This window comes from Squalius cephalus (assembly GCF_949319135.1).
Source record: "Squalius cephalus genome assembly, chromosome: 5".
Lineage (NCBI taxonomy): Eukaryota > Metazoa > Chordata > Actinopteri > Cypriniformes > Leuciscidae > Squalius > Squalius cephalus.
Genome location: NC_137126.1, coordinates 28,736,206 through 28,751,091, shown reverse-complemented (window position 1 = coordinate 28,751,091; position 14,886 = coordinate 28,736,206). Strand labels below are relative to the sequence as shown.

Genomic DNA, 14,886 nt, shown 5'->3' with positions numbered 1-14,886 from the left:
TAATGACCAACGCAATCTACCGAGAGCAGCGCAAATTAGTGTCTAGTTTAAGACGTGCTTTTTTGGGTAAATAATGGCACAAATACCAGTAAATTGACAAGCACAAACCTTAGTAAATCACCTTGCATGATTCATTTAAATACTCTCCTCCCATAAATTTTGTGCATGAAAGGAAAACTCCTATAAAAGCATATGCAATAAGGTCAGCCGCAAAAATAACCCTTTTTTTTCACTGTGTGTCTTTAGTAAATCCTGACAGTAGTTGACGCCGAAACAGGGTTTGCGCTGGTGCAAGCTGTTAGTAAATCTGGCCCTAAGGCTTCTAATATGTAACTTTTAGGGGTAAAGTCCATTTAAGAGTACTGCCCCAGCAACAATCTGTTGCACCCCTACAGGTAAAAATTTTTCAAATATTTCTGCATGAATGCAAATTTGTTCCCAAAAGTATAGGTAGGTTAGACAAATACAGAAAAGCTGGAGTTACTTACAGGTGATGTAATAGTTTGTGAAGCGTTTGAATTCAAGTCCCATGTAGTTTGGACTGAACTCCTGGAACTTGATGGTGAATTTGATGTCTTTCTCTGGTTTGTTGCAGGTCACCAGAACATTGGGGTCCAGTATGGTGCTGCAGGACTCAGCCTGCTCTTTCTTCACCAGGTAGAGTTTATAAAACTCATACGGTCTCCCAATGTCCCCTTTGGGGCAGATAATGTCCAGTTTGTCACCAATTTCCGGGTAGATCACCAAGCCCTTCCCAGACACAAACCTGCAATACAAAGCATACAAAGTTACAATAAATCACAAACACATTTAAACAATCCTCTGAGACTGAATCTCAGTAGAATCTGCATCTGTGGACTTAACAATCATGAGAGGAAAAACTTGGGTTCAAATAGCCCTCCGAGTCCAGACTGCCAAGAACCTCCACAAAACGCTCCAGAGGGACTATCGCCGTTTCTTTTTTCCTTTTAATAACATATTTCAAAATATTAAACAATTCCAAATATGAAAGAAAGAGAGAAACAGAAGAGCAGAGTCAGAAATGAGCTGGATGGAGATGGAGCTGAACCTGCTGACTAGGATTTATTGGACAGGGAAAGAGAAGTATCTCACTTAATTTATTAGAGTTTAAAATTTATTGTTCATGCGCTGATCAACCCTGCTCGCACATTCAGTGAATATATTATTCATTCTTAGTAACACTGACTAGCGTGTGTGTGTGTGTGTGTGTGTGTGCACCCCCATCAATATGTGTCTGTAAAGAGAGACGATTGCAACACAGTCCTTTACACATTTTACTGCTAACCACACACAAACACACACAAACACACACAAGAACAAAAGCAAACACACACAGACATGTCCTAAAACTACATACACATATGCACAGACAAAAACAGAAACCCCCTAAAAGTACAACAGCGTATGCAAAAAACACACACACACACACAAACAACTCTAATGAAAAAGACATGCACACATACAAAAACACATCAGGAGAACGTATGTTTCCCTGATATATGGCCCTGATCAAACTCAAATATTGTCTCATAATGTAATTCTGCTGGTTATTTCTGCTCTTGTGCGCACACTCTTCGCTTCAGGCTGTTCGCTGGTTTAACACACATAAGAGCGCACAAAACATCTTCACAGACGGATTAACAACAAAAACCTTTTACTTGGGCACAGACTTCCGTCTATTTCACAAAACACGCTGTATGTGCGTTCACATGCTTGTGTCTGTGTCTGAGGTGTGTGCAGGATTGTGAAATCCAATTATGACTGAGTGATTATGGCCATTGAGAAGCACAATTATGTTCTCAGTGAGAAGAAAGGAAACAATGGGAAAAGATAGACTTATATAAACAAGAATACACACAGTTATGATAGCTTACAGTGCTCTCATTGAAAAGAGTAGAGAGGAAATGCATCAATAGCTAAAAAATGTCACTTGAAAACAAACCACAGCAAACAGTGTGTGGCATGTAAATTCAGGGATTTCAGAAAAGCGATTAAAATGTCAATAGTGTGCCATATCAGTTATCAACAAATATAATATTAGAGATTGTTTGATGCAACGGTAAAGGTTGATATTGGATATATAAACAGTACTGTTGAGTCAATACAATTTTTTTTGAAAGAAATTAATATTTCTATTCAGCAAGAATGCATTATATTGATCAAATGTGACATATTTATACTTTTACAAAAGATTTCTATTTCAAATAATGCTGTTTTGAATTATCTATTCATCAAAGAATCCTGAAAGAAATAACTGTTTCCACAAAAATTTTAAGCAGAACAACTGTTTTTAACATGGATAATTATAAGAAATGGTTCTTGAGCAGCAAATCATCATATTAGAATGATTTCTGAAGGATCATGTGACACTGAAGACTGGAGTTGATGCTGAAAATTCAGCTTTGCCATCACATGAATAAATTATATTTTAAAATATATTCAAAAAATAAAACTGTTGTTTTAAATAGTAATGTTTCACAAATGTACAATTTTTACTGTATTTTTGATCACATATATGCCGCCTTGGTGAGCATAAGAGACTTCTTTCAAAAACATTAAAAATCTACTAACCCCCAGCTTTTGAAGAGTAGTTTATTGAAAATAAAACACTAAATACCAATAAACATATATAATAGGTGTATTATACTAAAAACTAATGATTATCTCTGACTTATTAAATAGTGATATACATGTGCAAAATGTATCATATTATGAGGTAGAAGGCGATCAGCCACAGAGATTAACGATTTTAGTCAAATGTTGTAGCAGTTCATAAAAGCAGATATCTGAGGCGTTGACATGCAGAACCAGAGAATATCTGTGTGTACGCGTGAGAGAATAAGAGATTTGCATGACTTAAGAAGTTTTGCAGGGTTAAACTCTTTGTGTGACATTTGCCTCCTCTGTCTGCGGCCTCTTCTCTGTTCCTGTCTATCCCTTTCTTTTATCCCTCTGTTTCTAGATTCTCTTTTCATCCCTCTCTTTTTTCCCCATCAATGAAGATGTCAAACTCGTGCCCTTCCTCTGACGGCCAGCTATGACTGAACAAATCAGAAACAGAAAAAGAAAGCGAGCGAGGAGGAGGAAGAATCTGACCTCCTCAACTTTGAAGAAAAGACTTCATCACTTCCTGTCAAATCAGCAGCTGCTGCAGACTGAGAATTTCAGAAGCAGGACCTGAGAGGGATTGTTTGCGAATGTGTGTGTGTGTGTGTGTGTTGGAAGCTCAGAGGAAACACACAGCGCTGCTTCTGAGAAGATCTCACCAGCAAATTTATAATCGTTTAGATAACACTTCCTGTTCCTAGAGGAAGTTAAGAACTTTGTGTCCCTGTGTGTGTGAATGCACCATGCGTTTGTGTTGTGTGCGTCAGATAGGTCAGACATAGTGTTATTTTATTTTTAATTAAGGCTTGTTTACTCCAATCCAAAGTTGAATTACTATTAAACTTTTAAATCAAAATATTTGATATGAATAGAATACATTAATATACATAATTAATTATAGTTATTAATAATTATAGAACTTTCAAATTATTCCGAACTCAGTAACAACCATTATATAATGCATAATATATTTCTTACAGTTTGAATGTGCATTGATGATCTGTTCAGGTTTATATAATGTAACAATTCTCATTAACTATTATGAATGAAAGTTACTCTTACGTGTTTTACACTGTGTAATTAAAATAAATGTAAAAAATTAAATATATATGAAAAAATATTTAAGGAATCAGAATAACAAAATTCTAGACAGACTTGGATAATAAACAAACGCCATTTCCTGCTTAAAATTAAATTAAATCAGTAGCACATTAGAGAGTGGGGGAAGATGTCTTAATTCAAATTGTAAATGTAATTATCCACACACTCACACATACACACTTCAGATTCTGTGCACTGTGTGAAACAGAGTTAGACCCACAAGCTTACACACACCCACAAGCTTACACACACACACACACACACACACACACACACACACACACGCACACACGCACACACTCAATAAGAGGCCTCCTCGCTTTTTAAACAAGTGAACACGGGATTAGACCAGGACTGAATGGCACCAATTAAATACTGAATACAGCAGCCATGCAAATCAGCCTCATTCAAGAGGAGAGAGAGAGAGAGAGACATAGACACAGACACCTCTTAACACACAAGCGCCTACATTCTGAGAAGGGGCTGTAATCACATGTCTTGGCATTAAGTCTAACCTCCACAATGGACCAACAACGGCTACTTCTATATACACAACACACAGACCTTATTTTACAATTTAAAGACTGGAAAGTTCAGTTTTATTTTTGGTGTGTAACATATCCAACAGGAAAATGTAGTCACCTATCTCTCATTAAACAGACACACACACACACACACACTCAATTTGGAGACGTCGGGTGTATGTATAGAGTGCGGTGGTCATGTGATTGTCCACTCTCAAGGCAGAGCTCCTACAAGTGGCTCTTTGTCTGCGAGAGAGAGAGAGACAGAGAGAAAGAGAGAGAGACAGCTTACACATATCCCACTCACAATAACAACTGCACACAAACTCACACACTCAAAAAACACACAGAGCCTTGGGCATCTTGTTGAGAATGAGAGAAATGAGTGAATGGAGTCTAAGAGAAATGAGGAATCTCCATAGCAGAGCCCCCCATCCTCATTAATTCTCTCTCTCTCTCTCTCTCTCTCTCTCTCTCTCTCTCTCTCTCTCTCTCTCTCTCTCTCTCTCTCTCTCTCTCTCTCTCTCTCTCTCTCTCACACACACTGCATTTTTTTTAGTTTTTTTTTTTAACTTTATTTAAATATTGTTTTTACAAATAAACACAATTCCCAAATTGAGGTTATATGTCAGATTTAGCTGACTTCTGAACTGAAGTATAGCTATGTACACACACACACACACACACACACACACACACTCTCTCACTCATCACTCACACATGCGTATCATTGAGGTATATTATTTTTAAACATGGCTAAATATAATTACTACAGATTAAGCCAAAACCTACCACCCAAAAAAAAAAAATGTTAATTTTAGTTTCTGATTTAATTGAAAACGATATTTATTTAATTTATGAATCGGTTTCTTACTTTAACACAGCTAAAAGTTTAATGAAAGGTTCATATCCTGCATGAAATCCTAATCTAAATAGATTTCCTTTCATATCGTATCTGATTGAAACACAGAATGCAAGCAAAGGGGATTTCTGGGACTTTTAGTCAACGGGCAACAGTGCGCTTGGATTTTATCAGTCGGCCTTGGAGGGAAACGATGACTCCCCATCACACAATCAGACAGAAGAACATTCTTTCACTTGATTCGTTTCCTGCTCTCCTCCTCAATGTCTTTAGCTGCTGTTTTTCACCCATATTACTTTCACCAGTTCAAAGAGGCTAGAGGCTAGGGGTCAAGCTAACGTTCCCTACTGAACTATCAAGATCTGCAAATACATCATGCGAACAGACAGAATTCACAAGAACTTTTCCACTTTACTGTTTACCAGTGTCATAACACTTCCATTCGCCCCGATCACCCAGGACCGGTGCTGACGGCACGAGTGGAAATCACCAGGGATCCCACAAAAGAATAACAAAACTATTTTTAGTTTGCAATGCAGTACATTCTGCATTTTTGTAGTTGTGATGACAATACACTTGAAAAATTGTGACAGTTCACATTTTATATCGGACTGCTCTACGAGTTTCTTGTGACATCTGATAGTTTCACATCAAGCTTACAGGAAGACATCTGACAGGTCTTCCCGTAGTGCAAGAAGATATCTTGCATCTGTTCAGCCCTGAAACAATGACTTTAGCCACTGTAGGATTTTCTTACCTCCAAGTTAACACAAGAGGGGGAAAAATCTACAATTTAAGTGACCAACTTTACTGAACCTCTTCATTTTGTTACAAATGCCTAATGATGATGATAATATTAATAATAGCAATATTGAAAGACTATACTGCATTAATCAATGGGTAAATAACTACAAGTAATGGCACTACAAATTTTACAATAACATTTTTACAATGTATATTATTATAAATATTATCACTATCTTTCAGGCAGCATCATATAAATCTGGGTGTTTTGTGAACATAAAAGAAAAATCGATTTTAAGCTATCCTCCTGATTTTCTAAAGAAATGATCTAGTCTGACATATAATTGTAATATTTTTTCCTTCTTTTTTCTCCTTCAAATAACCAGCAAGCTAGCTACTGTTTGTAGCTAACTTTTTTGAGCTTGACTGCAGTCTAACTAAACCTAAGTCTACAGTTTCAAAGTATCTTCCAACACTGCGATTGCTATATCTCTAAACTCTTAAATTTCTCAGTTTCTCAACTGAATAACAATTCAAACTAATTTATAACAGTACACAGGTATTAATTTAATTAATAACAGCATTCATAACCAAATTTAAAAGTCTTTGTCTGAGCTCAAACTGCAACGGCACGGTGGTAACAGTTGCTATGGCAGACAGTATATATATTTAGTGTGCAAATGGAAAAACACAGCCAGAAATGCTCATATTTACTCTGTCTCTCCTCTCTCTGTCAAAGTCTGTCTCCCTCTCGTCTCGTCTTCTCTCTCTCTCTCACACACATACACACTCTCCCACTCACTGTCAGGAGTATTGTGTTTGTCTGAGTGTGAGATGAAAGGTATGAATTCCTCCAGAGCTCCTCCAGGATACCACCGTTAAACACACACACACAGAGAGAGAGAGTAATATATGCACTCTTAATGTGTGTGTAGGGGTGTGTGTGTACAAGTTACAGGTCACAGTGATGCATAAACAGTTTTAGCGTGTAAGTGTGTTTTTTTTCTCACAGAATCTCACATTTCAGAGCAATTAAAGCAACTGCAAACACACACACACACAGGTTATACTTGTTCGACAGCTCACTCTGAAATGCCTGGGAGAAACAGCAAAAGAAATCAAACACACACACACACACACACACAAGGAAAACATTTTACAAATAGCGATGTCAACGCATATTTGTAGTTATTTATGACCGCATCACTGATTGATATCTACACCTATGAGAAATATAATAGGAGAGATAGAGAGACTCTTGGGAACCACAACCAACATGATAAAAATGACAAGTTGTCATTAAACTAAATAACTCCATCATCACACTTTTGTGTTTCAGCATGTCTGTCATGGTAATGTGGACCAGAATGAGTGAATGTAGTAGCCCCTGTCCTCATCTTAATAAAAATATACATGTTGGTTTCATCTAATATTTACCTTTAAGAACAAAACAATGGAATATTTCCATATCCTTTTTTAAAACATTTTTCCAGTGGTTGTTAGTGTTTTATTTTCATTCAAAATTTTGGGTTCGGTAATGCTTTTAGAAGAAGTCTCTTATGTTTACCATGGCTGCATTTATTTGATCAGAAATACAGTAAAACCTGTAATACTGTACTATTTCATTATTTTAATATCATTTAAAATGTACTTTATTCATGAATTGAATTTTCAGCATCATTACTCCAGTCTTCAGTGTCACATGATCCTTCAGAAATCATTCTAATATGATGATTTGGTGATCAAGAAACATTATTATCATGTTGAAAACAGTTCATATTTTTGTGGAAACTGTGATCTTTTTTTTTTTTTCAGGATTCTTTGATGAATAGAAAGTTTAAAAGAACAGATTTTTTCTTTCACTGTCACTTTTGATCAAATTTGTGCATCCTTGCTGAATAAAAGTTCTTTCATTTTTTTTTTAAAAGAAACAAATTACAGACTCCAAACTTTTAACTATATTTAGACAAAGCAGAATAGAATTTTAATATTGTCCATTTCTCAATTATCGATCATTACATGAACATATGTATCAGTCTAACGTGCATCCCCAGTCATCACACAGACTTTTCGATATTAGCAGATTCAAAGATAAACATGATTTATGAGCCTTTCATATAGTGAAGTCCACTTTTCAACAGGTTTCACTGCATTTGTGAGGACATTTCCAAAATCTGCAGAGCCAAACGCACGCAAATGAACAAACTCCCTTTCTCTCTCTCGCACTCATGTTTTATGAATTGTGTATTTGTGTCAAGTGTGTTTTCAACATTGTTTTATAATTAGATTTTCCATTTGTTCTGTCCAGCTGCAGGCAGAGATCACTGTCTCACCAATAATGGCTCTAAACTCCTTCTACCCTCCATTTTAAATAATAATGAGCCTTTAAAATGGCTGATTCAGACGTATCCCTAAAAGCAGCTTTCCACAGCTCCTGGACCAGTAAACAGCTTTCAGTCTGATCTATCTGTGGGCGTCCGGAGCCTGATATTTGGGTGTTTTCAACCAAACCTAAGATCAGTGAGGAGAGTTTAATCTCCCGTGTGCGTTCAGAAGTAAGTCTTCTAATGGCAGGTAACCCTAAGAAGCTTAAAACCGCTGTGTGAGAGATCTGTTCTCAGGTCAGCTGGAGCTAATAAAGGTTATTGTGATTTGAACCTGCATGCAGAGAGCGCTGAGCTCAGATCAGCTGGAGATGAAAGCAGGCTGGAGACTTCAGCTTCTCTGATGCTTTATAGCGGCATTTAGCTGACTGAAAGCGTGACCATTTCTCCGGACACACACGCACACACGCCGGCAAGGAATGATGGGTTTAGTGAGTGTGATGGTCTGAGCTGTCGACTGGAAAGTGGATAAAAAGGATGGAGGAGCTTTGAACTCTAAAAGGGTGTGACTGATGGCCCGCTGTGTGTTAGAGTGTGTGTTTGTGTGTATACGTAGCAGAATTTAAGCAGGTTTTGAGTTGCTAGACTTGCAATGCCTCTCTTTGTTTACACTACGAGTATAAATGTGTTAAGGGTAGATATATACCCATAATCCACCAGTGCGTACTGTCTCACATAGTCAAAAGAGAAAGCAAACATGAGAGTGTGAATGTGCACACGGAGAACAGAAGGAACAAACAGATCGCAAACCTCTCCTTACAGAACACTAATCGTTTTCCACCTCACACACTTGTGTTTGTCGTGTGTGTGTGTGACAGGCTATCCGAATATCCACTTTATCCACAATAAGTCACTTTGCAGGAAAGGTTGCAGCTGTTGTGCAAAGGGAAGTCTGAGTGTGTTGTTACGGAGAGACACATTATGGTCAGATCTTTCATGAGATGGTTGAATCGTGATGATACAGTGCTCTATTCCCTCCCTCTTTAAAAAGACTGACAGAGAAACTGGTGTTTGACGTTTATGAGTCTAGGTATTTGCATAATGGGAGATCAGAAGAAGGAGAGAGGAAACAGTTCACAACAGTGGGACAGGAATCCAGCCCAAATGTAATGATATATTCGAGCACCCGCCCCAAATCACAGCACTGTAGTGACTTTTATCCAGCAGCCTAAATGAACTCTTGTCACGTTCTCATGGCAGTTTGGAGGTGAGAGTCAAAGCAAACTTTAGGTATAACATAGAAGTGGGTTTAACTACAATTTCAAATTAAATTGAAATATTTTTATTTTATTGAGATTAATAAATGTACAGCTACAGTAATTTAATCCAAAAATGACAAATCACCATAAAGTGCATTTGACTCGCACTATATTCCACGCGACAGCTTTGTGTCAGGAACAAAGACAAATTATTGGCTCTCAAACCTCATTCAAAAAGATACATTCAAACTTGGTGTGTCTTGAGGCAGGGAATTCTGAATGGTTAAACGTGTAAAAGATATTTGAGTGCTTAGGAGGAGGGGATGTTTTTCAGGGAATGCCGACTTAAATTTCGGTCCGTTCCTCACACAAAGCGATCACATTGCTTCAGAAGACTTGGAATACAGCACATGAGTGAAAATGAACATTTTTAATACTTTTATTGTTCTTTTGCCATTACTGGAGCCCGACGGTAAAAATCACTCTCTACTTTCATTGCAGCTTGGTCATTCTGGGATTTAAAAAAACTGATGATTACATTTACTCACCCTTAGGGTTAGGGTTAATTCTCATTGTAACCCTAGAAGTTAAGGCCTTGGGTAAAGTAATGAAATCCTCTAAAATGAGTTGAAATACACAATAGTGTCATTTTGGTGGTACACGATTAAAGACAGGACAGAGGAGGAAGTATAGTGGGACTGTTTACAAAACGTTTTAGCTGTTTACAAAAAAAGAAATGAGGCGGTACAATGATATGGCTGTTATCAGATAGAATTTCTTTGAAACCATATATATCTCGATATACATCAAGACACTGAATGATTAGCATTTTCATGAACCACAGAAACCACCTTAAAGGGTTAGTTCACCCAAAACTGAAAATTCTGTCATTATGTACTCAACCTCATGTTGTTACATTTTTGCTTACCACTTGGTTGCTGACTTCTACTGTATGGATAAAAAATGGAAAAACTGTATGGAGACAGTTCTCAAAATATCTTTTATGTTCCACAGAAGAAATGAAGTCATAGGTTTAGAGTAGAACGACATGAGGGTGAGTAAATGATGACAAAATTTTCATTTTGGGGTGAACTATCCTTTTAAAAAATTTGCAGACGTCACTGAAATCCCCCAAAAACTGCTTACACATTTACCTAGTTATCTAAACAAGGAAATTCCGGCAAAAAAAAAAAAACTGCTACTGTTTATAAATAAAGCTAATTATGATTACAACAGACTAACCATAACCCAAACCCTATTAGAAAGCTTTTAGCCTTTTTACAGTTAAAAAAAACTATTTAGGCTACTTTTGCTTAATTTATAAATGATTTTGACCTCTGAGGATGTCCTGGACCTCCCCAATGGGAGGTTTTGTCAAAATGAGCTAACTTCTGGGACAATTTTGTCCCTAAAGTATAACTAAGTAAACCCACCCCCCCCCCAGCAGCTGCCACTGCTCCTCTTCCGTCGTGTGCTCCAACAGACCCTACAACTACAAACATTACAGTCCTTAAAACAACACGGGCGCTGGGCGCTGGGCTCGGAGCGCGTCTGTGCGTGTGAGAGCCGTTTGAGGAGGCTGTGAGAGCCCAGCGGTCATGCTTGGTCAGGGACAGACAATGTGCGTTTGTTACTTAAGCACTGTTGTTAATGAAGCTCTCCATGCGCACACACACATGGATGTACAATAAAAATTAGGTTTCACGCCAACCCCTCTCGCTTTCAATCTCTGCGTTATATAACGACTACAGAAATACGGTTTTAAGTTGCAAACTGAATCCCCGTTAAAATGTACATGCGTTATAGTTAGACTCTCAGGAGATGGCATTAACAGAACGCAACTCGCTCACACACACATACACTGACAAACATCCACAACACCGTGAAATGCTATCACGGTGGAACAAAAGCCACTTCACACACACACTTCAGAGAGGAACAGGTCTGTTGTGGAAATGCCGGCTAAGACAGAGGGAAGTGTGTGTGTGCGAGTCTGCGTGAGTCCTCTCTTGCTGTTCAACATATTGAAACTCTGACAGAGTTAATCTCCTCACTGTCAACTCCTATTATAACACCACTGATCATGACATACACACACACACTAACTCACGCATACACAAACACACGCACACATGATTCACGCCTACACGCTCGTAAATGCACACAGACAAATGATTGAAAGTAACACGACTCGGAGAATAATTATTACTGCAGTGGATGACTGAATATATGCCCAAACATGTCCTAAATGATCCTGAACAGTCACACATGAATCTGTTACTTTGATCGCAGTTGAGACCAATATAATCCCTGAGCAGGTCAAAGGTCATTTATGTCTTTTCACGTCGCAATAATCAGACTCAAAAAACTTGCGTTCAGAAATTTCTACATTTTAAATGCGGCGAAGCAGTCAGCGTGTGTATTCACAACAGGTTGGAATCGCTCACAGGGATACGGGTTCGAGTCTCGCCTCCATCATATGCTTTCTTGTCATTATCTTTTATTGTGTAATCATTTATTGAAAATCCAAGACCAACGGCTAGGAAACGGTTTCGTCATTTACTAACACTCGTGTCATTTCCAAACTTTCGTCTGTGGAACTTAAAGATATTTTCAAGACCGTCTCAACTGTTTTTGTCCAGACGATTTAAGTCAATAGAACAACATTGTTTTGTTGAGGAAAAGAAAGTCACAATTTTCAGGCAGTTGATCTTTACATTTTTAAAGAGTGTTCATGAGCTAAACAGGATGTTTAACTGCTGCTTTAGACGGTTATATGTGCACATAGAAGTTGCTGATTAAGACTAATTGTGCACCACAGAGTGTTGGGTAAATGAGCGAACTCGTACGCTTGAATACACACTCACACACACATAAGTAAAGTACTTCAGTAGCATTTTTGAGCTAATGAGAGACAGATTTCCAATTAGCTCCTCATCTCCTCCCTTAGCACTGGAATATGGCCAAAACACACAGTCACATTCATACATATATCATGGATTCCCTCTTACTTTGTTCTTAAAAAATCCAAAAGCCAAAAGGAATTTAGGTAATTTGCAGTCGTTCATCAGAAAATTGTTCCTAAACAGCAAGAGTGTTTTCTTGACAAGCGAGTGGCTGCCAAGAACTTGAATGAAGTAAAATTATATTAATTTGTAACTAAGAACTTGACGATGTAGCCTACTTGGGGAAGTAAAGAGAGTTTTCATTTTGTTGTTTATGTATAGCATGTGACACATTAAGAGAATAAGACATAACCTGAAATCTGTGCCTCAATGTGATAATTGTCCCAGTGATTAGCTACTTTATTCTCTCTCTCTCTCTATTCCCAGCAGAATCCACTTCTCTTTTCTTCCCTCAAGGCAGAGGAAGGGAGGGGAGGGGTGTCGCTTTTACATTTTTCTCAGTCCAAATTATAGCTGTGAACCATGCAGATAGGAACAGAATTATACATCTGAAACCAGCAGTAAGTCTGTGCGTGAGCGCGTATATGTGTAGTTGTGTCTAGAAGTAATTAAATTTACATAATTGTGTCAACAGAATAAATCAGTAAAGCTCTTGTTCCACCAAATGTTTCTTCCAGAGAAAACGCAGCGGTAGCTTCAGCATTCAGTAAACTTTGCGTTTTGCTGATATAAATATCAGAGTGCTGAGGGGTGGAGAACGCAGCCAGAGTTTTTCTAATTTTACAGTCCTTCAATTATATTTCGCATTCAGTCTGAGAGAGGTCTGACCTAAAACACAAATGGCACATTATTATGGGTAAGAGAGCTGTGTGTGTGTGTATGATGGCCTTACAGCTGAGAGTCTGGTAAGAGGTTTAAAGGGTGACTTGGACTTAGTGGTGGTGGTGGACGCTCCCATATGTCCGCTGCAGAGATAGAGCGTGGAGAGTGTGTTTGCCCGAGGCCCATATGCCTTTATGAGAGTGCTTAGGATAATCTTTGTGTATTGAGTTATTGTGCTGTGTTTTAATGAGATGTGGGACTGAGATATGCAGACATGTCTCTCTCGGAAATTTCAAAAACAGTCACCAACAAACTGATATTCTTTTTCTCGACTTCACACACTCTTTCAAAGCCGATTCCTCTCAATGTACTGTGAGGGCCTCTGAACTTGTAACTAACAACACACACATGCTCATGCACAGGTGCAAACACACACATTCTGTAAGTAAATAAACATTAAGTACTTAAAACAACATGCAGCAACTGTGATAAAACAGACCAGGCCAGTTTGAGCATCTGCTGTGCCGTGGAGCTCAAAGCTGCTTCAACGAGAAACACAGAGAGGCTCCAGCAATTGATCTGAAATTTTCTCTCGCAGGACAAAGCTCAAATGTGGCTGAATTTTTTTTTTTTTTTTTTTTTTTTTTGGTTCTCTGTAATGGGTTTAGCTCCTACATAAAATAATAAAATTAAAGTAAAAAAAAATTAACTCAACATTCATTTTCTATAATCAGTCTTGAGGACCCTAGTGCTTTTGCATGTAGCAAGATGTATTGTTTTTTATTTAAAAAAAAAAAAGAACAAGAAAAAAGATTTACTAAAATTTCAAAGTAATATATATGTATATGTTCTGTCTGAATGAATGAACTCGGTAAAACTTTATGAAGTATAACTTTAAAAAGTATTTTAAAACTTTATGCAGTGCTTAACATATAGCGTTGTAGCTGATTCATAAATGGTCCATAACATTTCTAACTGTTTGGATGTAAATTAACTAAAGATTTGCTACGCATTATATAATGTAGTAATGTTTAACTGTATGAGTTTAAAGTTTTATAAAGTGTTGCCAGTTTCAAAGCAGTTAACTGTTTAGTTTTCCCCTTTTTCCTTCCTTGCTCAATTTTCGCACGAGAACAGTAAATATGAAAAAACAAAAACAACATAAATTTAAGTTAATTCGTCATTTATGGTGCGGTTTTAATTTTAAAAGCACAATTTATGTTTTCGCGTCGACCCTCGGGTTCTCACATGCTAAAGTTTTCAAGTTTTTTGCTCATCTTTTACAAGCCCAACCGAGAGACTCCTTAATTAAAATATTCCCCACGAGATGAAAAACACATGTGCACTATTCCCGTCCCCCTGTTTACGCTCATAACTCAGCGGCTGTGTCTCAAACCCTTTTGAGCTGCCTACCACGACGAGCCCATGGTGCCCAAAATGCTGTCTAGATGCCCAAAAACTGCTGGCAGTGTAGGCAGACCATTAGGTTTTGAGACACAACCAGTATTTCACACTGCACACAAAGGCTCAACCATCATGTTAGTCAACTAAAAAGTCCAAATAAAAAGAAACTTTTTAGTTACGATATAGATTTGACAAAAATAACTACATCTTAACTTGTTTTGCAAATGCAAAACTCAAACAACAAGCTGTTATTCTGTCAAGCTTCAGTGGCGCCTTAAGCCATTATTCAGGTTAAGTAAACACGTTGGACGC

The 14,886-nt window shown here is 37.7% G+C and overlaps 1 protein-coding gene across 1 annotated transcript in view; it reads right to left on the bottom strand.

Annotated features, from left to right (window-relative positions):
* efnb1 (ephrin-B1) overlaps window positions 1-14,886 on the bottom strand; it is a 34,251-nt gene that overhangs the window by 17,548 nt on the left and 1,817 nt on the right. Inside the window, exon 2 of the mRNA XM_079871595.1 lies at window positions 489-766. Coding sequence (XP_079727721.1) covers window positions 489-766 — 278 coding nt within the window. The remainder of the gene's footprint in view (window positions 1-488; window positions 767-14,886) is intronic.